The 25,327-nt window shown below is 36.9% G+C and overlaps 1 protein-coding gene across 1 annotated transcript in view; it reads right to left on the bottom strand.

Annotated features, from left to right (window-relative positions):
- The window catches only part of LOC136834057 (mRNA-capping enzyme), a 289,989-nt gene that overhangs the window by 101,050 nt on the left and 163,612 nt on the right, over nucleotides 1-25,327 (bottom strand). The window contains 2 exon segments of the mRNA XM_067096314.1: nucleotides 20,537-20,616; nucleotides 24,586-24,711. Of these exon segments, the coding sequence (XP_066952415.1) occupies nucleotides 20,537-20,616; nucleotides 24,586-24,711 (206 nt within the window).

Genomic DNA, 25,327 nt, shown 5'->3' with positions numbered 1-25,327 from the left:
CAGGAGAGGGAACCCAATGACTAGCGTACACCGGCAAGAAGGGAACAAGAAATTGGAAGGTGTACAGAAATACAGGGGCTCACAAAAGGATGCGACTGACCTACTTCTCGAATGGAGGATGATTGTAGGTAAGTTAGAGGATCACTGTAGGTAAGTATATATATACTGTGTGTATATGTATATAAATATATATATTATTGGTATGTATAATGTATGTATGTATATTTGTATATGTATATATATATATAAACATATATATATATATATATATATATATATATACATAAACATATATATATATATATATATATATATATATATATATATATATATATATATATATATAAATTTCTCCTATGTATCCCAAGCTTCTTTAAAATATGGTCATGACCATATTTAACAAGATCATTTTTCCTTATAGCATTTATGCTCCACGTATTCTTGTGAATTATAAGCACACACACACATATACATGTGTATGTGTGAGGGTGTAAGCGCCTGTTTCTGTCTGCAGGAGTAATTTTACTGGCATCAAAAAATAAAACTGAATTCTAAAAACACTAAATTTACAGGGGGGGTTCTTTGGAGTAAACCCATGGGACAAGAGCTATCTAGTGCAATTTTACAAGCTTTAAGACCTCATTACATGTTCTTCAGTTTAAGATCATAAGTATGAAACAATCGTATTCTTCAAATTATCCCCTTGAAAATACTTTTCATACAATGCAGAGTAACACAACAAATTTATAATTCCTTTACCGACTGTGCACTTACGTCTGCATACATATATATGAATAAAAAGGTTTAATATTACAAAGGCAGAAATTCGCTCGAGCACACGCCACACGCGCATATTAGACATCTCCAGGATTCTAAACCATTTCTTTCACACAAGGTAACGTTACGACCACTTCTTAGTCATTGGGTCAACGTTTCTTACTTTGTCATGCCCACCCTTTCAATGGGTAAACTTCGCCAAATAAGATTATCCATATTATTATCATCTCCCACATTTCTGCTTTTGCTTTTCGCTTTCAAAAATTTTTCATTTCCATACAAACACTACATAAAGCACTTGAAAAATAAAAACATTTTTTTTCCGTCAGACTTACACCAACACATGAGAGAGAGAGAGAGAGAGAGAGAGAGAGAGAGAGAGAGAGAGAGAGAGAGAGAGAGAGAGAGAGAGAGAGAGAGAGAGAGAGCCATAAATCATGGCCTCGAAATCTGTGTCCTCAACAATTCAGAACACGTCTCTGGATAGCCAAAAATTTCTGAGGTTGCATGCTGGAAGCAAGACATAATTCGGCTGAACGCTCCCTGTCTACCCGAGCAGCCGCTTTCAACTTTTTTGCGGACATAAATCAACGGGTTCTGGTCATTTCAAATTATAAATATCTAGGCGCTCATAGACGAGTTTAGATTACACAGAGTATCCTTTATATTTTATCAGCAATCAAATCATACCCAGCGAGACTGCTCGGGCGTGCGTGCGCGCTAACACCCAAAATATCAAGAGCAATATCCAGGCAACCACATCAACCGTACCGCTCCCCGTGAACTCATTGTAAACATAAATGTAAACATTGCTACTGACAACTCGGCGGCCATGACTTCCATGAAAATCACTGTCATTTGGCCTCTGTTATTTATGGCACTCTTAACAACAATAAAGTGTGCTAATTTGCCCGTGATTTATAAGTAATAATCAATGTGATTTACAGGAGCATTTTACATGGTAAATGACAGCTCGGGCAACGCCGGCCCCCAAAAGCATTTTTCCAGACACCCGACCACACCGGAGCTTTCATCACGGAGGGGCCGTTAAGGAAAAGAAAAGAAGATGAAGAATCTCAACTAATAATCTACCTCCATTTTCAGGAACTGAAGGCGACGTATCATGCAATGCCTCTCAGGAGACCACCTCTCCGGGGCACCGAGGACGACAGGTGTTCCTCCTTTTCCTCCTCCTCCTCCTCCTCAGACGCCCACACTGCGTTAGCCGCAATGAGGTGCTATATCCTCCCTTGCAATGTAATAAGGTCTGCCGTCTTCACAGATGGGAGTTACGTGTTCACCTCAAATGCATGCCATCACTTTGGAAGCAAACATTTCCAATTATTTCATTTATTTCTGGGTCAATTCACAGACGCTACTCTGTTAAGTGGTATAATACGGGTGGATTCTCTAAAATTTAAAATCTCCTTTCAATAAGGTGTAACAATCAAAACTCTCTCTCTCTCTCTCTCTCTCATATAATATATATAATATATATATATATATATATATATATATATATATATATAGATATATATATATATATATATACTATATAACATATCTGGTCGTCTGATCACCGGAGTTAAGCTACTTTGGGACAGGTCAGGACTTAGATGGATGACTAGACAATAACTGGACACAACCCCAGTAAACATTCATAGTACAAGTGCTGCGGTCTAGCAATCTCATCCCAAAACTACTTGCCGAGGGCGATAAGGGTAATACATGTCTTCTGAAGCCACAAACTCCTTTGGGAAAAAATCGCTCTGTATGCAAGAAACTAAGCCTACCACACTCGTTTCTAGAGCGTCTGATTAGATTACGCCAACCTCTGAATGAACGGGCTCTTGCTACCATAATTACTCTATACTCAACAACTCTAGGTAAATAAAGAGTCGATGATCAAGTATACTCGTACGTACCGAATCGCGCTACCTGCTGTAAGGCTTAACAGCATTAAAAGGCAATTAGCTTTGAGGGTAACATCTTTTTAAGTGCCCATAAACTCGGACTTGACACAGGTTCGAAGCCGTAAAGATCTTAAAAACGTCGATAAACCAATCATTCAGGAGGTGAAATCGGCCATAAACTTTTTGACTGGAACACTATGGTTAACTCCATCGCCGAGCAGCGCGCAAGTGCAAAGTGCCAGGTAATCAAGTTGACTTTATGTAAGCCATAACAAGACTGAGATGCAAACGGATTGTCCATTAGACCATTTCACATATACTACTGCACAGGGTTTGTGTTCGCAGTGCAAATCGATAAACTTCAATCGACAAGGAACCCAATCAACATGCCCTTTCACAATGCTTCATTCTATTTACATGGGAGACTTCAACCTTCACGAACTCTAGGAACATGAACGATCTGGCCCTTGGAGTTTTTTCTTTACGGTTTCATGGAGCAATTCGTGCTCTGTAAATCTGAGTACTTCAGAAGTAGAAAATCCATACGCCGAGATTGAAAAGGGCAAAATATTCTGGAAATAAGAAGAAATGTCCCTTCAGCATTCTTCTTCATCGTACACATACTTGACGTACCTTGCAACTGTGATACCAGTAAGCTTCAGGAAAAAAAACAAAAGAATATACAAAGTTACTAAGTTTTAAACTTGTCGGCAAAGACTACTTTCTCATCAATTTCTATGCATGAGAATACTGGTGGTCTTAGTGAATGTTTCTAAATTGCAAATTTTCCAGAACTGTTGATAAACTATCAAAATTCAACTGAAACAATTTTAAAGCACTTCAAAATCAAAAACTATAATGCGATTTATGCATACAGTGAAAAGCGAATCGGCTTTCCCACCATGAACTAATACAATTTCTCGTATAAATAGACTAATAACGATTGTTTTAACAGTATCGTGCAAATATGGACGAAATACACCTGTGTCTTCTGCTAAGCACAAGCAGAATTTTCATGCCTAATGAAAGTTCTGATAAACTGCAATACAATACTATTTGCTGAACGGACAGTTCATCCAGTGCGACTTATGATTAGGTAATCAATCCATCAGAGAGAGGTAGTAACGACACATCACTCCCAAACACTTCTCTCATTACCAACACCCGACTAAGATAAGCAGATCGGATAACATTTCACAACTTGACACCTGATCAGTCTGCTCACTGTTTGCAGTTGGATTGTCCGGAGTCTTGAAGTAGCATCGCTACGCCTAGGGACAGTCCACGTCACATTAATACGACGATCCATGTCAAAATAAGGCGACCATTTCTGCCTCGCCCTGTTCTCTTAAATGATTATCACACTTCAATCACACCTATATCAAAACTAGGTCTTGCTCATACTATCCCGACGAAAAAAAATGTAAAAAAATGTGCTTATTTAAAAATACTAACATCAATAATCCTGATTTATTATTGTTGGTCTCGGGTGAATAAATCCAATTACTAATACCAGAAGGGTGTGATAACTCCCAAATTTTTATTCGGGTCGACTATTTTGCTGCTGGCTCACATACAAAATTCAAAACAAATTAAAATTTTACTCCTCAGTTCAATAACAGTAACTTTGGCTACTCTGAAGACATAAGGTTAAAATCCCTATTCTGAAACTACAGCAAAGAAAAGGATTTAAATACACAACAAAACACCAGAAATCCTTCGTTCTCCACAACTTGCACACACACACACACACACACACACGTACACCGTAAAATTTTTAATGTTCACAAGACTTAAGTTACAAATAAAATTTATATATATATATATATATATATATATATATATATATATATATATATATATATATATATATACATATATAATGTGTGTGTGTGTGTGTGTGTGTGTAATGTGTGTGTAGGAACCGAACTGAGTGAAACAGCTCTCGCCACATGCGTTAGGTACGTAGTTTGCTCATGGCCTATGGTACACACTTCATTTGTACAGTGATATAAACAGTCATTACTTAAGTAGAGGTGAAGAAAACAAGATGTTAATCGTAAATATACGAAAGCGATCGGAAACAAGGGATATATATATATATATATATATATATATATATATATATATATATATATATATATATATATATATATATAGAGAGATACACGTGCAGGTCATGTAACATCCGGAATCGACCCAGCTATATAACCGGAGAAAACCCCTCCCAACACCACCCTCCCCAACCCCATCCCCACCTCCACCCAACCACAAAAAATGATAATAATAAAAAAGGCTTTAAACGATAAACCACCGGCACCGCGCGAGACAAAACGCATCTCCTGGGTTCTCAGTGTCGGACAACGCTGCAGACATCCTTCAGGGAGATACCGGGATTACAACATGCGCATCGTCCTATCAGGGGAGAGATGGATAAAGACATCATTCCTCAGACTCTACCGTAAAGCAAACGTATAAATGCGGATCCGCGCCGGGCGTTTTACAGTTACAGCCGCGGCATCCACAAATTTTGCCATTTACGTCAGTCTCGCATTGCGGATGTAGGTAAAAAGTATTTGCTTCTTCCACTTCTTCTTCTTCTTCTTCTTCTTCTTCTTCTTCGTGGTCTAAAACTTGTACCGGTGTTCTCTCCATGCTAAGTTTTTTTTCTTCATTTACCTCTTACACGGACTCATATTTTTAGTTAAGAGACAGTCTCGCACTGTAGTTGTAGGTACGAGCTCTCTCTCTCCTCTCTCTCTCTCTCTCTCTCTCTGGCGCTGTTGCCTATATTCTTTCGCAGCCGCGTTTTACAATTATACCCAAGACGGACTCAGACTTTGCCTTTGACGTCAGACTGATACCGATATGTTTATTCTCTGGCCCTTCGGGAATACTCTGTTCTCCAAAAATTGATGGTCCGTTTGACGGTTGACTTCACGTAATTCCTTGCGCTTCTAAATTCTGAAGTTCTCTGCTCTTTAAATAAGCAAGATCTCCAACTTTGGCTCTGGGTCACGTTTTGGAGAACATGAACAGTTCTCAAAATGTAACTACAATACTTATTTGCAAATATTAATAAGCTTGTTCCATAAGCATCCATATAAATTATGAATCATGATAATAATCATATTCCATGTCGAAAGTCTATAGCTCACTTATTAGATAAGTATATTATTTCACTTTCTTCCCGCTTTTCCTATATATGAGCATTATATTATGGAATCTCGTTAAGAACGTTCATAGCCTTCTGGCTTGTTCTATTAGAATATAAGCTGAATAATAATGGTAATAATATTAAGATAATAACAATGACCATCTACATCCTTCAAACGAACTAAATTAGAACACAGCTGACAAGATACTCGTTCCTCTGTTGCAAAGAGGGAATAGAATTCAAAAAATCAACATTACACCCTCTACTATTATTAGCCTATATATCCAATTCGATATATTAAGATTTATTAATGAAACGGTTACCGTTAACATTTCTCAAAATACATACTAACTGATCGGTATATGATTAATCCCCATTGTTTCCAACGCTTTCGAAGCTCAAGCCGCCCACTGTGTCTTCGGACACAGAAAAAAAAAAATTCAGCAAAACCTACCCAGAGCACCCACGTCAGATATATCTACGGGCGCAGAAGCTAAAAACTATCATCTTTATTATCAACATTAAACAATCCAAGGTAAAAGCGTAATTAGGCATAAAGATGGGTTGATTTTCCCTCAAAACAAAAATCAAAAGGTACAATAAACTTGTTCTTCAAATGTGTTCGTAAAAGTGTAAGGATGACATTTACCTAAAAAATCCACACACACACACACACACACACACACACACATATATTATTGATATATATATATATATATATATATATATATATATATATATATATATATATATATATATATATATATATATATTATATTATATATATCACTTCCAGCAACCTTATAAATTCGTACGTCAGGAAAACACGCATGCCCGCCCGTACGCGCCCGCGCACACGCATCATAATTTATATTATATATTATATATATATATATATATATATATATATATATATATATATATATATATATATATATATATATATATATATATATATATATATATATACTATATATATATATATATATATATATATATAGTGTATATATAAATGAGTGAGCAAAAAACAATAACTGACTGGCAATTCAAAATAACAGATTCAGAGTGTAAGGTTATTAAAGTATATATTCAAGAGTGTAAGGTTTTTAAAGTATATTTAAAAAAAAAAGTTAAAAATAAATGTGTGTGAGTGGTCGGAGGCGCCATGATTACGGCACACGTGGTGTGAAACAGATAGGATTTCTATCTGGGACACATGAGAAGGATTTCAGAGCATCCCTCATGAGAGTGGAATGCAGATGGATAATATGAATTGTCTTTTGCATTAATGCGACAAACGATTCTACGAATCCCACGACAAATACATTTCCTTTCGTTGACACGTTGTATGCTGGGGAATGTGAACAGTCCTCTTTTTTTTCGAGGAACTTGATAAAAAAGGGAGAGAGAGAGAGAGAGAGACCATATGTTTAACATAGGAGAATGAGAATGTGTGTGCAATGCAGAGAACATAATGAAGAGAGAGAGAGAGAGAGAGAGAGAGAGAGAGAGAGAGAGAGAGAGAGTCCATGACCTAGAGAGGGAGAAAAAGTAATAAAAAAAAAAAAACTCCAATCCTCTGAGCTGTTTTCCGAGTGCCGCCACATCAAGGAGATGAGTCACAGAGACACAGCATCCAAGTTGATCCCGTCAACCTTGTCCCTTTCTATACCTGTCCTATCGAGTGACGTATGTGCTTACTTACGCACATAAAAATTCTCCAGTGCGCGCGGAAGTGCTCGCTCCAAGAGCTTCCAATTAGGAAAACGGGGCAGTCGTCCACACAATATGTCCAGCACGTAGGACGTTAATATATTTATAAAATACAGATTTTAGAAATAAAATCCATAAAATAATAAGTATCAAAAGAGGTAATAATATTACTGATGAAAAAAAGAATAGATTAGATGACTATCGATAATTGTCCTTGGGTTTTTAATGAGGTCTACAATACCATAAAATCACGGCAGATTTTATACATCCTAATATTTCCTTCGTAGTCTCTTATATCATTTGATGTCCAATATCTACAATACTATATGATGTTTTAATACCTACAATACTATTTGATGTTTTTAATACCTATAATACTATAAAATCATTGCAGAATTTATACGTCCTAGTATTTAACACATAATGTCTTATATCACATGAGCTTAAGTCCCATATTATAACTCTCAATCTTCAATACCTTGCTTACCGTGAATTACCCACAATTCCATAAACTATATGTTATTCGACTTTAAATCACCCTAATTCAACTTTCTAATCATACAATATTCCAATATCCTAAAACTACTTTTCTAGCTTTCCACAACCTATACTATTTTACAGTCTTTAGTCTTTCCATTTTATTAGAAACTCAAACAGCTGACACTATTTCTAATCATTACACCATACACCACTTGAACACTCAAATAAAAATACCATACACCACAAAACTCCCAAAACTATACCACCAAGTCTCGAACAGTCCCAAATTCCATCAGCTGAATCGAAATCTAAAATATACATTTCCAACCCGATACAACATGAATATCCTAATCTCAACCAAAGATCAAAATCAAAGGATTCGATTTCGTCCTCTGTTTTACCGATACATATGAACGACATGTCGGTATGCATCCTTAAAACCGACTGTTGTCTAACAACGTATCTACTTTCAGAAACATCATTTTCGGGGCGTGGCCGATGCCTTTAACAAACATTCCGACCGGAGAGAGAGAGAGAGAGAGAGAGAGAGAGAGAGAGAGAGAGAGAGAGAGAGAGAGAGAGAGAGACTTGGGCAATCTTCCAAATCCAGTGTCTGAAAACACGTGAAAATGCCTAGCTTAATCTATACTAATTATTGTTTTATCTATGCTAATGACAAGGAGCAACAGGCGACCACACCTATGGCTGAGTAAATAATCGAATACCGACAGATCATTAGTTTAAACAGTTTCACTCCACCTTAGTTTATCGTGACTAGCACCAAAGTTCGCCAATATCATAGTCTTCGCTTGTGAATGATTGTATGTATGTATCTGTGTACGTTTGTATCTCTCTCTCTCTCTCTCTCTCTCTCTCTCTCTCTCTGTATATCTATCTATCTATCTATATACATACATACATACATACATACATACATATATATATATATATATATATATATATATATATATATATATATATATATATATATATATATATATATATATATATATATATATATATATACGCCTCCAGTTCTCAACGTGAGCTCAGAATGGCGTTGTTGGATAAATGGTATTCTACACTCTGGATGTGTTCTATCACAGCTAACCAACTATCAGGTAACTAATCTACTACTTAGATCACCAAAGGCACAAAGGATTTTTCAGGAAACCGGACCAAGTCATTTACACTTTGTGGGATTCATCTAAATGTACCTAATTACACGATACGGGCTTTGACGCTAACAAGAAACCTAAGGAATCTTCAATATGAAAACTGAGAAGTCAAAACTGTTCACACTATTGAGTGTACGAAACAAGCAAGTCAGCAGACTCTTAGATGCATGAGAATTAAGTTGCATAAAAGTAAACATTCGCGTTCACACATCTGCATGTACAAGCGCAATCTCTTTTGTAATATGAGCCATTTTGGAAGTTTTGTTGGATTCAAGATAAATTTGCGACACCGAGGGCTGACGTTTGCCTTTATACGGTAAGAGATGAAATCGGAAGTTCCACCACATTCCTACGTCAGTGAACATTCGTACACATTATGTTATGCGATGCACCTTTTTTCCGTGGCAATTTGCTAATCCATAAGAAGTTCATTAGGTGACTCTTATTCAATTGTCTGAAGAGCTTTTCTTTTATCATTTTCTCAACACTAAAAAGCTACGCAACCTCTTCTACTTCTTACTCTAAAAGGTTTAAAAAATACAAACGGCACTCGTAATGGGAAAAAAATTATTGCGCAACTTGAAAATATGAAGAATTTGCAACTTAGTCGTTACAATGAAAATGAAAAATTAACTACGATGGTAACCTAAGTAAAAATAAAAATTAACAACTACAAAACGTACAACGGAGAACAAAGAAAAATTTGGTATGTATAAACATAAAAAAAATCAACTCATCATCTGAACTCAAACGATAATAAACACAGAATAAACACAGAGAGAGAGAGAGAGAGAGAGAGAGAGAGAGAGAGAGAGAGAAACACAAACAAAGGGAGGGAATTACACATAAACATCTGAAAAAAAATTATAGGTCACGAGGCCTATAGTGAGGCCCACCCACGAAGTTCTTTCAATAGACCCCATTTGAGAGGGAAGGGGTCATATCTCAACGCATATATATATAGCCCCACTCAAGAGATCATCCCAGGGACATATCTCAACGCATATATATATATATATATATATATATATATATATATATATATATATATATATATATATATATATACATATACACACACACAAAAACAGTAATCTTAGACAGCTCAAATTTAATATAGTTATTCATGTTCCGGCACATTTTGATGAACAAGTGATTCACTGTTACCAAATGTGACGTGGCTTAATTAATATCTCTTGCAAAAGAATTGATAAAAACACGAATAGCTAATTACCTTGAATGAAAATACCACGGCGAAATACGATCAAATGAGCTTATGATATGGAGTAATATATGACGACTGGTTTTGCCCTGGAAGATTCAGGATAACCTCATCGAGTCCCTATTTGGGGCTAGTCATCCACGAGAGAGGAAATGCATGGAGGAGAATGGGTCCACCCTCCAGGCCTGGGGAATTACCAAGTCAAGGCCTTCCCTACGTGGATTTAAACAATCACTTGTAATAATTACTAAGGTAATGATGTCAAATCTGCCTCTGGAATTACATACAAAGTGCCAGATCAAGTCCAATTTGCATCAAGTACTGAGATCACTGGCATGACAGCTAACAGGGCATTTTGGTTCACATGACAGGATTTCCAGGAACTTTCTTACATTGTTTTCAAATATCGACATTGGCTGGTGAGTGACTGTTTAATTGAAAAGTAACGAGTAAAAATTCCTTAGATTACTGGCCTAGAGCGCAACTGACGAAGAGCACGCACTCTTGGCTGATTTATAGTGGAGTGTAGGTTGGGGTAAAAAGCATGTAACACAGGTTGAACCTCTGTGGTGAAATCTAAGGGCATAATAAGTTCTTGTTTTAAAGAATGGGACGGTATGCTTGGAACCAAGCCCTCGCAGTATTCAAATTTCACTTCCATGAAAACTGGGCGTGCATGTTAAACGTAATAATCGGATCTCGATCAGAAACCTTCAGTGAAATTGCGGGGGCTCATATTTTATCATGGAATTATTTAACTAATTAGTGAAAACCCTATGCAGGCGTCCTCAAACTTGAAAAACCGGGTATCATAACGATACCTAAAAGATGACAAAATTCCACTTCATTCTCACTCATAAAGTAGATGAATACTGTATTTTGAATTCCTTGCCAAAATAAAAAATTAATATCTTTTAATTCTCGTTTAACGGGAATGCATCCCACAATCTTGCCTAAGCAAAGCATGAATCTCAAGCGCAATTCTTGCATCAACAGACAACAGACCCTATGTAATTCATACCTAAACAGAAAATGAATCCCAAATGATTCTTTCCCAAACACATAATTAATCACTCATATGTCTTATCTTACAGATAATGAATCTCACATATTTTTTGCTCCTGTACGGCGAAAAACCTACATAACCCTTTCCTAAGGAGTAAATGAGTTGAGCCTGATTCTTGCCTAAACAGAAAATGAACGAACACTATTCTTGACTCAACATACTGCAAATCAAACAAAATTCTTGCCCTAAACGGATGATGAATACCCTGTATTTCTTGCGCAGAGCTGAATGAAGAACACTGAATTCTCACCCAAATAGACAGTAAACACCGCGCAATTTTTGTCAAAACAGACAATGAACCCCAAATATTTCTTGCATAAAAAATAAATAACCATCGACACTTTATTTCAAGGATTTTCTATTTCTCTTTTTGAATGGAAAAGGTAACGGGAACAACCCCGTCTTACTAAGCCAAGTTTTTAGTCCGTAGTGGGTTACAGTTATGGTGCAGAACCATGAAGATACTGAGAGAGAGAGAGAGAGAGAGAGAGAGAGAGAGAGAGAGAGAGAGAGAGAGAGAGATCGGCATCAAAAGCAATTTCACATTTTCCCTTGCTGTTCAACCACCCATTACGCCATCCATCACTCTTGTCCCATACCTTAGTCAGGGGTAAACATTGCACTAATGGTTTCTGAACCAATGAGCGATGAGCACGTGCTAGCAAGAGCATTTGAAAAGGGCCTCTCTCATACCTCCACCTAAACAAAGATCCTTATTTTTCCAGCTACCACGAGAGAACATCTTGTATGACCAAGTACACTCGGTGGTAAAATTGTCGTTCCAGCCATCCACAGATTTTTTTACCACGATCATGAATTCAAGCTCGAGAACAACCTAGCTGAAAGTTCGCCTCACTCCCTACCCTACAGAAACGAACTGAAATGCCTAAAAATTTCTAACGTACAACAATTAATGACGACAAGCTGTTACACTTTTTCAGAGTGACAATCCGTTTTACTCAAAATTCACAAAGCAACTGCAAACCTATGCCATACATTTACGGATAAAGACTATTATCAACTAAGATTTTTATTTGTTCACATTTAAAATGTTAGTAGTAAACAAGATACACAGTTTAACTGCGATACATTGTGATTCAGAGCTTTAGCAAATTAATCTCAAGCAACTCTCAGGTTTCTGAACGAGCTTTGTTTTTCTTTTGTTTATTAGGCTACCTCTTCTATTGGGGTCTTTTGATGTCTTCCGTCGCTCCTACAGTGAAAAAACTACTTTTGCTTACAAACACAATAAAAACATCTAGTAAAGGGTGTATCTCTACCCTGGTAACGCAAAGGTGACCGAGGAATAATTAGCATATTCCAATGTATTTGCATCATTAAGTTTCCTTTCTAATTTAGTAAGACGTGATTTACATGGTGACCAAAATAACTGGCATCGTTAACGTTCTATTTACGTTACTTACAAATATTAAGAACCAAGCATCAGGAACATGGTTCAAGCATTAGGCACATGGTGTTTCTCTTGGCTTAGCAGCAACAAAAGTGTTTTGGAAGTTTTTAAAGTTGTGGGTAACAGCTAGAGCCCAGAAACACATGTGGACAGCAATTTCATCCCAAAATCCACTTAGAGTCTGAAGTTTAACTTCTGTAACTAAAATCCACCCCACGCCCAGCCCCGCCCCCACGCACAACAAAGGAAAAGGTGTGTAAATGAGAACGATTGAGTCATGTTTGCAAACATAATGTCGAATATTTTCAGCAGTAGCGCAAACCTATAACAAACATTTTTTCCCTTTTAACTTTCTAAACTAGGCTTTAAAATACTTTTCTTTCAATTTCGTGATGTAATTGCAATAACCACTACGCTCTCCTAACTTCCCGATTCCTTCACACTTTGGATACGCTGGTCACTACAAAGCCTATATCCATATGAAGAAATTCTGATGTCCGGACTCGACTCAGACCCGCATCCGGCTATTACAAACAGCCTACATACGCATCTGGTGAAAAGTGACCAAAAGAGTCTAAATGCATACTTCGTGATGCCTTCAATGTATCCGGTTAAAAGGACGACAATGAAGGCGATGACGCTCACGATGATGCAATCCCACCGGATAAACAGCCTGTCACAAATAAACTCAAAATCGTTTGCGCACGCGCATTTCTCTCCCCGGGGTCTTTTTCAGAAGGCATCAAGGTCGCCACCCGTCCCGAAACAACTTCATCGATGACCTTTACATTCTCTCATTTTTTTTTCATCCGTGGGTCGACAAACATTTCCTTCTTTGTTGTGAAAAGAAAGGAACCCTTTTTTTTTCATAAACTCTCTCTAAACAATGATTTCATCTCCTCGCACTTTATGGCTATTCTTCGAAAAGGTGAAAAAAATTAATCCTACTTATCTCCTGGCACCAAAAGACCTCAGAGAAGAATAGTTTCCATGTGAACCTTTGTTAAACAAACAACCCATTTTCTTGACACACATTCCGGTGCGACGAATTTTAGGACCATTTGACTCTAAGTTCCAGGTTTATTTCTGGTAGAAAGGAAGTGGACAAATCAAAGACACACACACATATATATACATATATATACATACACACACACATATATATATATATATATATATATACATATATATATACATATATATATATATATATAAATTAACGCCATTTTCGTGTGTATATATATACAAACACGTGTGTGTATTTCAGCTTCATTAACAAGAGTAACTTTTCAAGAATAAAGGGGACAAAAGCTTCCCTATATCCTATACTTGAATAAGGCACCCACTCTTCCTTCAATCACCATTACTATCTTGCACAAGACATGAAAATGCCATTAATCCACCGAACACCGACCACCGAGGGGCATAACACACCTTTCGAGTGGTAGCGAATCGGGGCATAATTGAGGATAATGAGGCCTGAAGAAGCCTGGTACTCGACGAGTGACAGAATATTCCACATTATGTTCTCGGAGGCGTGGTCTAACTTTCTGCCGAGAGACCTCTGATGGTGTGGTGGTGGGGTAGGGGGGGGAGGCTAGAAGACGACGTTCTAGAGGGAGGGGAAGGAGGCACCAAATGGAGCCTGCATTAGTAAACCAGGAGGCGGTCCGGACTTTTATATTGCTTTTAATAGCCCGATGCTTTTACGAAGGTACGAACCTCTCTGAACTGTACACATCGTATAACACATGCTTCTTCCTCTAATGTCTGACAACCCATACATTTTTCTTCAAATTAACTGCACATACGCGCACAGATGGCTGCTACTGAGTACTGATAAAGTGGTACACTTACTATTACCACCGATTGAGAGTCATTACGTAACCTTTTAACAAATAAATTATAATATCGTATACTCCTCATTTGTAACTGCTTGGAAAGAATTGTAATTCTTTTTCCTACGTACATAATTGATATAGTCAAAGAAGCTTTGGATTCTCAAACTATAAAGATTTTGCAAGGCTATAAATAGAAATAGAGGGCGTTAGGAAATAACAAGACCAAGATTACAAAATTATGTCGATAAAAAATTCATCAGGCCTTTAACACAAGACGCTGAATAGAACTGTAACAGTACCACAATGGTAGGAGGCAGTCTCCAATTCAGATTTATTATGACAAACCCAGAGGATAGAAACCTTGGGATGCATTGGGAATACCTACAATTGCGCCTGCAAAATTTGAAGTAAGCTTTGATATAGCTCGGTTATTAAAAAAAATTTTCAATTAAACGACGAATCTGTTAACATCACGTTTTTTCTGCGAATATTAAGCTTCATCTTCGGCCAATAACTGGACAATGTTAGTTCTATGTATAGATTAACGCAGGCATATAAACCCTAAAAACAAGTCTTTAAGTACACAATATTAACCCAATAAGAAGTTCTACCAACAACAATAACAACAACAACAATGATAATAATTCAAATGTCGAACGAAAGAGGAGAGCCCTCAGTTTACTCCTTGGCCAGCCTTTTCACCGATGACATTTTATGCTAGTCACTCGACCATCTCAGACTACACGAGTGACAAATTCCAACAATCGGCGTCCCTCGTCTTGATAGGTGGGCGACCATGCGATGCACGATCTGTAAACACAGCTCTGTAGTTTCTAACCAGACGCTAGGGTATTCAGACGGAATGCAGATTCCTCATGCCAGTCGAGTTTCGAAGCCACATACCTAGCGTCGTAAAACTAGTTCGCGGGCACGGCACATATTTCAAATGTAGTCTCTCGGTCTGAATTCAATTTAGAATAGACATCAAGTAATTTGTGGAACTCTAGCGGCAGATGTCTCATTTATAAAGGCTGCCAATCTGCATAAATATTTAAAACTGAATGCTTGAAGAGTTTTTTTTTCCTATGATATTTTAGGTGGTTTGTTTCGCGGTATTCAAGTGTGAACTGGATGACTGAAGACTTGTTTCCAAGAAGTACAAGGTTTTTTTTATCTGTCGTACAAGGTTTCTGTCATGCGGTACTAGGTATTTATTACTTTTTTTTTTTCGTCTTAGGTTTTAAAGCGTGTTCGTTGAATAACTGAAGGACTCTTCCCTAAGGTACCTGACACTGACTGGAAACATGAAAGGAAGGCAAGAATTCTCAAATCTGGAAGTGAACAGCATGTACGGCTGATAAAAAAAAAATGGTTGATCCAAGAATTTAAAATGTGCCCTCAGTACTTGCAATATTGGAAAACATAGCATTTACAATGATACCGAAAGAGTGAAGTTAAGCATACTTTAGTTTTACCAGACCACTGAGCTGATTAACAGCTCTCCTAGGGCTGGCCCGAAGGATTAGACTTATTTTACTTAGCAACGGGACCTACAGCTTATTGTGGAATCCGAACCACATTATAGCGAGAAATGAATTTCTATCACCAGAAATAAACTCATCTAACTCTTCATCAGCCGGCCGGGGAATCGAACTCCGGCCCAGAGAGTGCCAGTCCGCAGCTCTACCGACTCACCCAGTGAAGAGCTGAAAAGGCAACGTACAGTTACCAGTTATACAATTTATCAATGGGCCAACAAGAATTATAATTACGATGGAGAGCACTTAAATTCAAACTGGAGGTAAGGGCAGAGTCGATACCCTAATATGTATTATTTTCAGTTTCCAAACCATTGATTTGGGCTCAACTGGAGGTAGGCGCTGGGTCAAACCTATGAACATGACTAGTTTCATATTTTTCAGCCATACTTTTATCCAACCTTGAGAGAGAGAGAGAGAGAGAGAGAGAGAGAGAGAGAGAGAGAGATACTCATTAACAGTGCGCTAGTATTATGTGGCTGGCCCGTACCAGAAAAGAATTTCCACCAATCATTCTCAACATACACTAGTGCAAAAGATCGTTTTACTACTAGAAAAATGTTTAAGGTATTTTGCGATCACTTTTACCCGCCTGAATAAAATAAATGTGATAAATACATATTGAGAAAATGTATCATCTTTTCAGCTCCGAACCCAGTGCTGCTGACAAGACCTCAAGTAAAGGTATTTACTATGAGCTTTACCGTAAATACTATGAATATCCATATGAAAAAATATCAGAGAGAGAGAGAGAGAGAGAGAGAGAGAGAGAGAGAGAGAGAGAGAGAGAGAGAGAGAGAGAGAGAGAGACTCCCCTATCTTTTAAACACATCTTGGACAACCATTTCTAACCTGATTACAGTACCTCCCAAACAGACACACGTCTAACTGGGAATAAAACTAGTGTGAAAAATTGTCGCTGTACCAAGACCACTTTTAAGGAGCGAATTCGAAACAACCTCGCCACGCCAATGCCCCCAAGGGGTTGTGTAGATCGCACCTGGGTGCAAAACCCAGTGGTTCACGAGCGCATCACGAAGAAAGTTACGAATAATAGCTTACGGTGGTTAAATACACAAAATGCTCCAAGACCTACCTAGCTCCAGGGTATGCTGGAAGATAACGGGAGAATCCACGGAGACAACTACTTTCTCTCTCTCTCTCTCTCTCTCTCTCTCTCTCTCTCTCTCTCTCTCTCTCTCTCTCTCTCTCTCGTTAGATAGGAAAAGTACGAATAAAAAGACCAAGGGGCTGGCACACTATAAAATCTCTAACAAGAAAATTGGCACACTATAAAATCTCTAACAAGAAAATTCTTTAAGTTCACAAAGTTGAGTATATCTTAGTTTAACCAGGCCACTGAGCTGATTACCAGCTCTCCTAGGGCTGGCCCGAAGGATTACATTTATTTTTACGTGGCTAAGAACCAACTGGTTACCTAGCAACGGGACCTACAGCTTATTGTGAAATCCGAACCACATTATAGCGAGAAATGAATTTCTATCACCAGAAACAAATTCCTCTTGTTCTTCACTGGCCGGTCAAAGATTCGAACTCGCGACCAACAGAGTGGTAACTGAGAACGGAACCCGCTCACCCAGCGAGGAACTTTAAGTTCACAAAAATAAACAATATACACACATATATATATATATATATATATATATATATATATATATATATATATATATATATATATATATATATATCAACTACACGAGAACGAAAGATCATCAGATACTAAATTTATTGTCCCAAAATCATTTGTGAAAATATATAAAAAATGCACATTAATAGATCAGAGAGAGAGAGAGAGAGAGAGAGAGAGAGAGAGAGAGAGAGAGAGAGAGAGAGAGAATCCCCTACTTATGCAACTGACTTTTCTTCTTCGCCCTTGCCTGAACTTGCAAAGAACTCTTAAGCAGACCGCTGGCTTTATAAAAGCACTTTCAAGTTCAGTCAAACCCGATCCGTTCCCTAAAACGAAATTTAGAGTTGAAAATAATTCTAAGACAACATTCCTCTAACAATTTAGGGACGAGATTCCTCTAACAATTTAGGGACGAGCTTATCTCATTGAATATTCCATTCCTCATTTTTCGTTTAATCAGTCAACATCGAGCACTTTATCGATAATGGCCTTACAACAACAGCACGTGACCTTTGTAGCTAAAGAAAATAATGGTAAGGAGCCAAGAAATAACAGGTGGAAAAATTATCCAAACAAACACTTAGAAACGTTCCCAGCACTACCTCGCCTTCTTGTTACCAAATGCCTATCCTCAAAATTCTCATTTTTCAATACTTTAAACATGTGAAGGCTCCCCCCCCCAAAAAAAAAATCAATCCCCTTTCCCCCCTTATCCCTTCTGCAGGAGCCAATTCCTATGCTCTAAATGCAAAGCCATTAATCACGAGAGAGAGAGAGAGAGAGAGAGAGAGAGAGAGAGAGAGAGAGAGAGGGGTGGAATCGCTCACGTGGGGCATACGTGCCTTCTTAACCCAGTCACGTGACCATCATTACCATTTCATCTCGTGGTCGCAGGTGGATGTACACATCACATCCGGCTTCTTGGGCGTAGCCATGAAATGTCACTGCCGCTGAAGCATCAGCCATCTTTTATAACGTTGAAATAATCGCCTCTGATGTCAGAATACATAAACAGGGAGTCATTTCTAAATAAAACCGTGAAGCCAAAAAGTATTCATGATGCAACACACCTTGATTACTTTTTGGTAAGAAGACGCCGACATGGGATGGATTGGCAGACTAGGTAGTTCGTCGTGCAAATTCGTAACTGGCTTAATATGTTTTCATATAATTCCTCTCACTGCCTCTCAGCTTTCTCTCGAAAATAGATTAATAAAAAAAATTTTCATAACATATTACTAAGAATATCGCAATCCTTCGGAAGCATTCTTCCAAAACGGCAGCCTTTATATGACCGAGCTGAAATAATTCTTTACCCGTCTCAAATGAAAAACCAAAAAATTAAGTTCTACCGTTTCATCGTAATTATCACGCATTCCAGTGCCTTCAAAAGTGAAATCTGTAATTACCGGTAAAACTGAAACTTCTTGACAACGAAACAATATATTTCTACGATCTTGCAATAAATAACGCTTGCTATAACAACTTTTGAGCTAAAACTCAAACTACATTCGTATTTCTTTATTTGAAATTTAAGAGTATCATATCCTCACATACCTATGAATTTGATTAACAAAATGCCATAGTAGAAAAAAATAGCTAACCGAAGAGAAAAACACTAAATACAAAATTTCTTAAAAAAAAAAAAAAACTTCAGTTTCAGTGTAAGGTAACGATTTAAGTAAGCACAGAGTTCTGTGTTAAAACAATTTTACACAAGCCTGGTTCCCGAAAATAACCACAACCCCTATATTCTATATTCAGTTCGCCATTATACTCAGTGAAGAGATATCATCATCAAAGACAAAGAAGAAAATGCGCTTTTTATTTTTGTACCGATGGCAGAAACAGGAAAAGAAAGAAAAAAAAAAAAAAAAAACTTTAGATCTGTTGTAGCATTGTACGGCCGATAGTGCTGAAGGATCTTTGTATTGTCCCGTAGGTCCCAGCTATATTACCATCTGCCTTTTAATTTTCATTTATTTCATTTGGGCTCTTCTTAATTCGTATGCAACTTCTTCAACCTCTATATTCCCATATTTCCGTTACAATTCCAACGGCCAAGCCCTATGTGTCGAGCAATGTGACTTGGTAGTCTCTTTCAAGCGATTAATAATAATAATAATAATAATAATAATAATAATAATAATAATAATAATAATAATCACTAAGGCGAATTAAATTATAAAGCCTTACTCTGAGGGGCATGAGCTCGCCAATCAAAACCATATGGCAATACCTCTGCTGTGTAAATGTGTAATGTGTAAACCCTATAATACTTAGCATTTCAAGGACACTTTTTCTTCTCTGCTGCAATTACTAAAGCCTCGAAATATTAAACAGATCTCGAAGAACTGAAATACCTTGCAACAACGGAAATTCTACTTGTACAACTTTTCTACACTGGTGTGCTTGTGTGAACACTGGTGAGAGAGAGAGAGAGAGAGAGAGAGAGAGAGAGAGAGAGAGAGAGAGAGAGAGAGAGAGAGAGAGAGAGAGAGAGACCTTAATGTACTTTACCAGAAACTACAGTATATGTTCAGCGCAACGAAAAAGAAAATAACAGACAGTACAAAAAAAGGTACTTACTGTTTGGAGACTCTCGGACTTGGTATCACTTTGCCCGCAGTCGGGATCTTAATATGCTTGATACCCTGACTAGTGAAATCCTGTGGGGGGGAAGAGAGTGGATATTAAATTAGTTCAGAATTGTCATTTTAAATATTACATAAGTTTACAGGCAAAGGTAAAATTAGATGTCATTTGTGTGAATGTGGTTACTATTAACCTTTTCCAAGTCCTTGTCACAAAGATATATAAAAGTCTGGCGGAGATTAAAAGCAAAGAAAGATAGGAATAAACAAACATGAGGTAAGTGGTCTTTCCACTTTCTCCATTGTGTTTAATTTATTCTACTCAGACCACAACTCGAAAATATTCCCTCCTAAACTTCCAAACAACCGTAAAATTACACAACAACGGATCAGAGAAAACGCAAATTGAATTGTATCCTTGCCCGTTTGATATAAAATACATACCCACATCAGCTCTTATATTTGAACAGTATTTACTATATCTGAATTATTTCCAATCACGGGCTTTAAAACGCACATTGCATGAACTGCATCCACAATGCCTGATCAATGCAAATTACTAAAGAAAACTGCAATTACCTGGAATTTTTCACGAAACACGTTCAGAATGTTTTTAAGGGACTGATCAATAACATCGAAGAAAAAGCATGAAAGAGAGAACACTTAAGCACACACACAAACAGAATCTAAAACATGTCTGAAGAATGTCACCTAAACTGGGAAGATGATTATCTTGTCGAGACCCTGCCATTTTATATCTTACTATAATGGCGTGGATTTCTCTCTCTCTCTCTCTCTCTCTCTCTCTCTCTCTCTCTCTCTCTCTCTCTCTCTCTCTCTCTCTCTCCATACGTCAACAGAAATCTACTGATTTTTTGGCAAGCTGGTTGGATTGCTCTGTATTTGTGAGAGATCTAACCTAAGATCTATTTATGGAACCACGAAAAACTTAGCTGATGCTATGTCTTGAACGGTACCAGCAAATCTCCAAGCTGACAGTCAAAATGGGGAATTTCCCATGACCCAACGTTCCTTTGCTTTAAACTGAATGAAAACGAACAGTAGCTAATAAACAAGAAGCGCGGTATTACAAACAAGAAGACGCGAATAATTGGACTACATAGCATATATAATTATCAGAGATGGGTCCTAGACGCAATAATGTCAAAAAATTTCAGCGCAAACAAGGGCTTGGTGTAACCAATGACTATGTCACTGCGACAAATATTTGACACCTATTTAACCCCTTTTAGACCCTCGTTATCCGCCCAATTTCCCCCAGTGGACAAGGCAGAAGGAGACAGTCGACAACGGTGATTGGTATCCGAACAGAAGTGTTTGCCAGGAGGTAGAAAACTCATTAACACCTGGACGCCAATTATCCCACCAATCGTTACAAAACCCAACCTCGTCTCCTCTCTTGAAAATTTGACGGACAAACAAGACGACACACCTCTGGCCCAAAGCCATCTCATTCCTTTAAAAGCAGAATTAAGTAACAAAGGCAATGCGCAGAAAACGTATTTGCAAGTAAGCAATAAAAGAAGTGTGACTGTACACTAGTTACCGTATTATCATTCCCAAAGAGAGAGAGAGAGAGAGAGAGAGAGAGAGAGAGAGAGAGAGAGAGAGAGAGAGAGAGAGAGAGAAATAATATAACTCCTCTTAAGTAACTCGATGTTCTTATCAAAGCCAGTGTATAGAGAAAGAAAGACATTAAGTGCCGAACTTTATATTAGCAATTCAATAGTTTTCGAATATAAACAAATAAGAAAGCTGCTTTTCCATCTGGGCACGTAGTGAATGATTTTTCAAATACACTGCTAAAGTAACTGCAGAGTGAAAACCTTCAAACTTCAAACAAAATTCAGATTAATCTTTTTAGTCAAAAAGTCACCACACCCAACACGTGTGATGTAACTGGATCTCTCCACTCATTTTCCACCCCCCTTTTAATAACAGATCCTCCGGAGGAGCTTAAGAGTCTATAGTCATGTCTTAGTGACCTAGTTATATTAATTTTAATTTATTTTTCTTCTTGGTTAGCAGAGGTAAAAAGATGGATCAGTATTGTAAGGTGGTTTGGTAGGGGGTGAATGGAAGGGAACAGGTTGGTGAAGTTTACGTAATTTGGATGCTCTGCTGGAAAGGAGGGCAGGCAGACGAAGGATGTTGGATGAATAATTAGCGAAAGTATGGATGGAACACAGGAGCCCTAGTAATGACGAAATGTGGAAATGAATGCAACATAGCGATGAGTGATGCATTTTGCACTCGTGTGTGTGGGGGTGATGTGAGGTGGGGGTAGAGGTTGAGGGGGAAGGGTGATGTGCTGTTCATGATCCTTCAGTATATGTATAAGAAGAAGCTCCAGTTGTACAGTCCTCCACATATGGTTTACAATGGTTTACGACCTTCATTCACTGTTAAAGGATGTAACTGGTAGTGACTACTCTTTGCACAAACACATACATACATATACATATAGGCTATATATACATATATATATATTTATAAATATATATATATATATATATATATATATATATATATATATATATATATATATTACACACATACATACATACAGTACATACACACGCACATACATGAGCGCGCGTACCTCAGTAGTTCCGACTTTGCCTAACAGAGCAACACAGAGCAAAACACCACAGTTCAATCCCAGTGACAATTGATAGGTGAAAAGGTGCATGCATATACAGTATATACAAATATCAAATATATGTATGTATATATATAAATTGTGTATATACATACATATACACATATATACGTACATACATGCATGCATATATATATATATATATATATATATATATATATATATATATATATATATATATATATATATATATATATATATATATATATATATATATATATATATATATATATATATATATATATATATATAAAGCGTATATATATACATAATCAGCTAGTATATATATATAAAACTATATATATATATATATAAAACATATATATAAGTACATACATGCATGCATCATGGTCTATATAACTACATATATATGCATACATTTTACATATATATATATGTAAATGTATGCATATACACATTTATATATATATATATATATAATTATAAATAAATAAATAAATATATATACATACATACATATATATATATATATATATATATATACATATTTATATATATGTACATATAATATAATTAATAAATAAATAAATAAATATATATATATATATATATATATATATATATATATATAAATAATGAAGGACAGAGCGCGATAGAAAGCAAAGGTGTGTATCTGAATCAAGTTACTAAAACACTCTCCCAGCTTCAATGCCCAACCCTTGAACTTAAGGCACAAACGAAATTGAGCATGGGCTCGATTTGCCTTCAGATAAAGTGAGATCACTTCAACCAAACCAATGCTCATGCTTCCAGATCTGAGACGATATCGAGCTCTACAGGAAAATGAAACTAAATATCACGTAGAGACCAAATTTGTTTAATTTTCTTAAAAGTAAATTTACTGGAAAGCATGCACTCCTTTTTTCTTTTTCTTTTTTTTAGTAATGTTTATTTCTACGCCAGTTGTAATGGTACCACAAGCGGCTTTTTCTATGCCAATTATATCAGTTGACTGGGGGGGGGGCAAAAGTTTTAACCTTACGTTACTTTCTGTTAGGATAAGTTGAATCGTGTAGTATTTGAAAGTCACCATCATGGTTTTCAATGAAAGGGTAATTTAAACTAGCGCTACTACATGTAACTTACACGTCGTATCGTCATGCATTATATAAACGACGGTCAGGGCTCTATAGTGTGTGTGTGTGTGTGTGTGTGTGTGTGTGTGTGTGTGTGTGTGTGTGTGTGTGTGTGTGTGTGTGTGTGTGTGTGTGTCACTTGATGATGAATTGTTACTGTTTATTAAGAAGATGCATTACTTGACATCTTAAAAAAAAAAAAAAGGAAATTGAACACCAGGGAACAATTAGGGATTTATGAGAAGAGCATACAAAACTACTTACCGAGCTGTTATAATACCGGTCCGTGTTGGTGAGATCAACAATAAGGCCCAAACTATGACAGTGGTCCATAAGAGTCCTGGGACAAAACCACTCAGCTCCTTTGCTAACGGCATTCTGCACGATTCCCTGGAAACGGCAAAAAGAAACGTTAAATTATCATACAGCTGCTTATTTATGCGTAAAAGCGTCCATGCATTCTTTTATTACATAAGCAGTTAAAAGATCCGATTACGTCTTTCTTTTAAAAGATTTTCGCATTGTACCATATGTATCTTAGTTTCAAATATCCCTAAGAAACTGTAAAAACTAAAAAAAAAAAAAAGGGATAAAAATTACCTTAAACGCATACCCATAATACGTTTCAACACAACGTAGAGAAATTAATAACGAAGACTTTTATAACCTGTTATTTACATAATTATTCCACCATAATCCAACGAACCTTCAAGATTCGAATGCGCACACCAAAAATTTCAACCGGACTTTTTAAAAACCTGATGCAAAATTATTTTAATTTTCTCGTCTTCTTAAAAAGGCAAGACGTATTCACACTGCACATCTAAGATTCAAACGCATGCTCATAAAAACATCAACCAAAAATAAAATTAATAAAAAGTGTAAAATAAAAAGTCCCCGGTCTGTTTATGACACCGAAGACATCCAATCACCAGTGTAAAGTCCTCCAGCAGACAGATAAATGGACACTTAATCCGGCACCCTTATCTCTGGATTCAGTGGGGGA

This window comes from Macrobrachium rosenbergii, chromosome 53, assembly GCF_040412425.1.
Source record: "Macrobrachium rosenbergii isolate ZJJX-2024 chromosome 53, ASM4041242v1, whole genome shotgun sequence".
NCBI classification, from domain to species: Eukaryota; Metazoa; Arthropoda; class Malacostraca; order Decapoda; family Palaemonidae; genus Macrobrachium; species Macrobrachium rosenbergii.
This window is presented reverse-complemented; position numbering and strand designations above follow the sequence as displayed.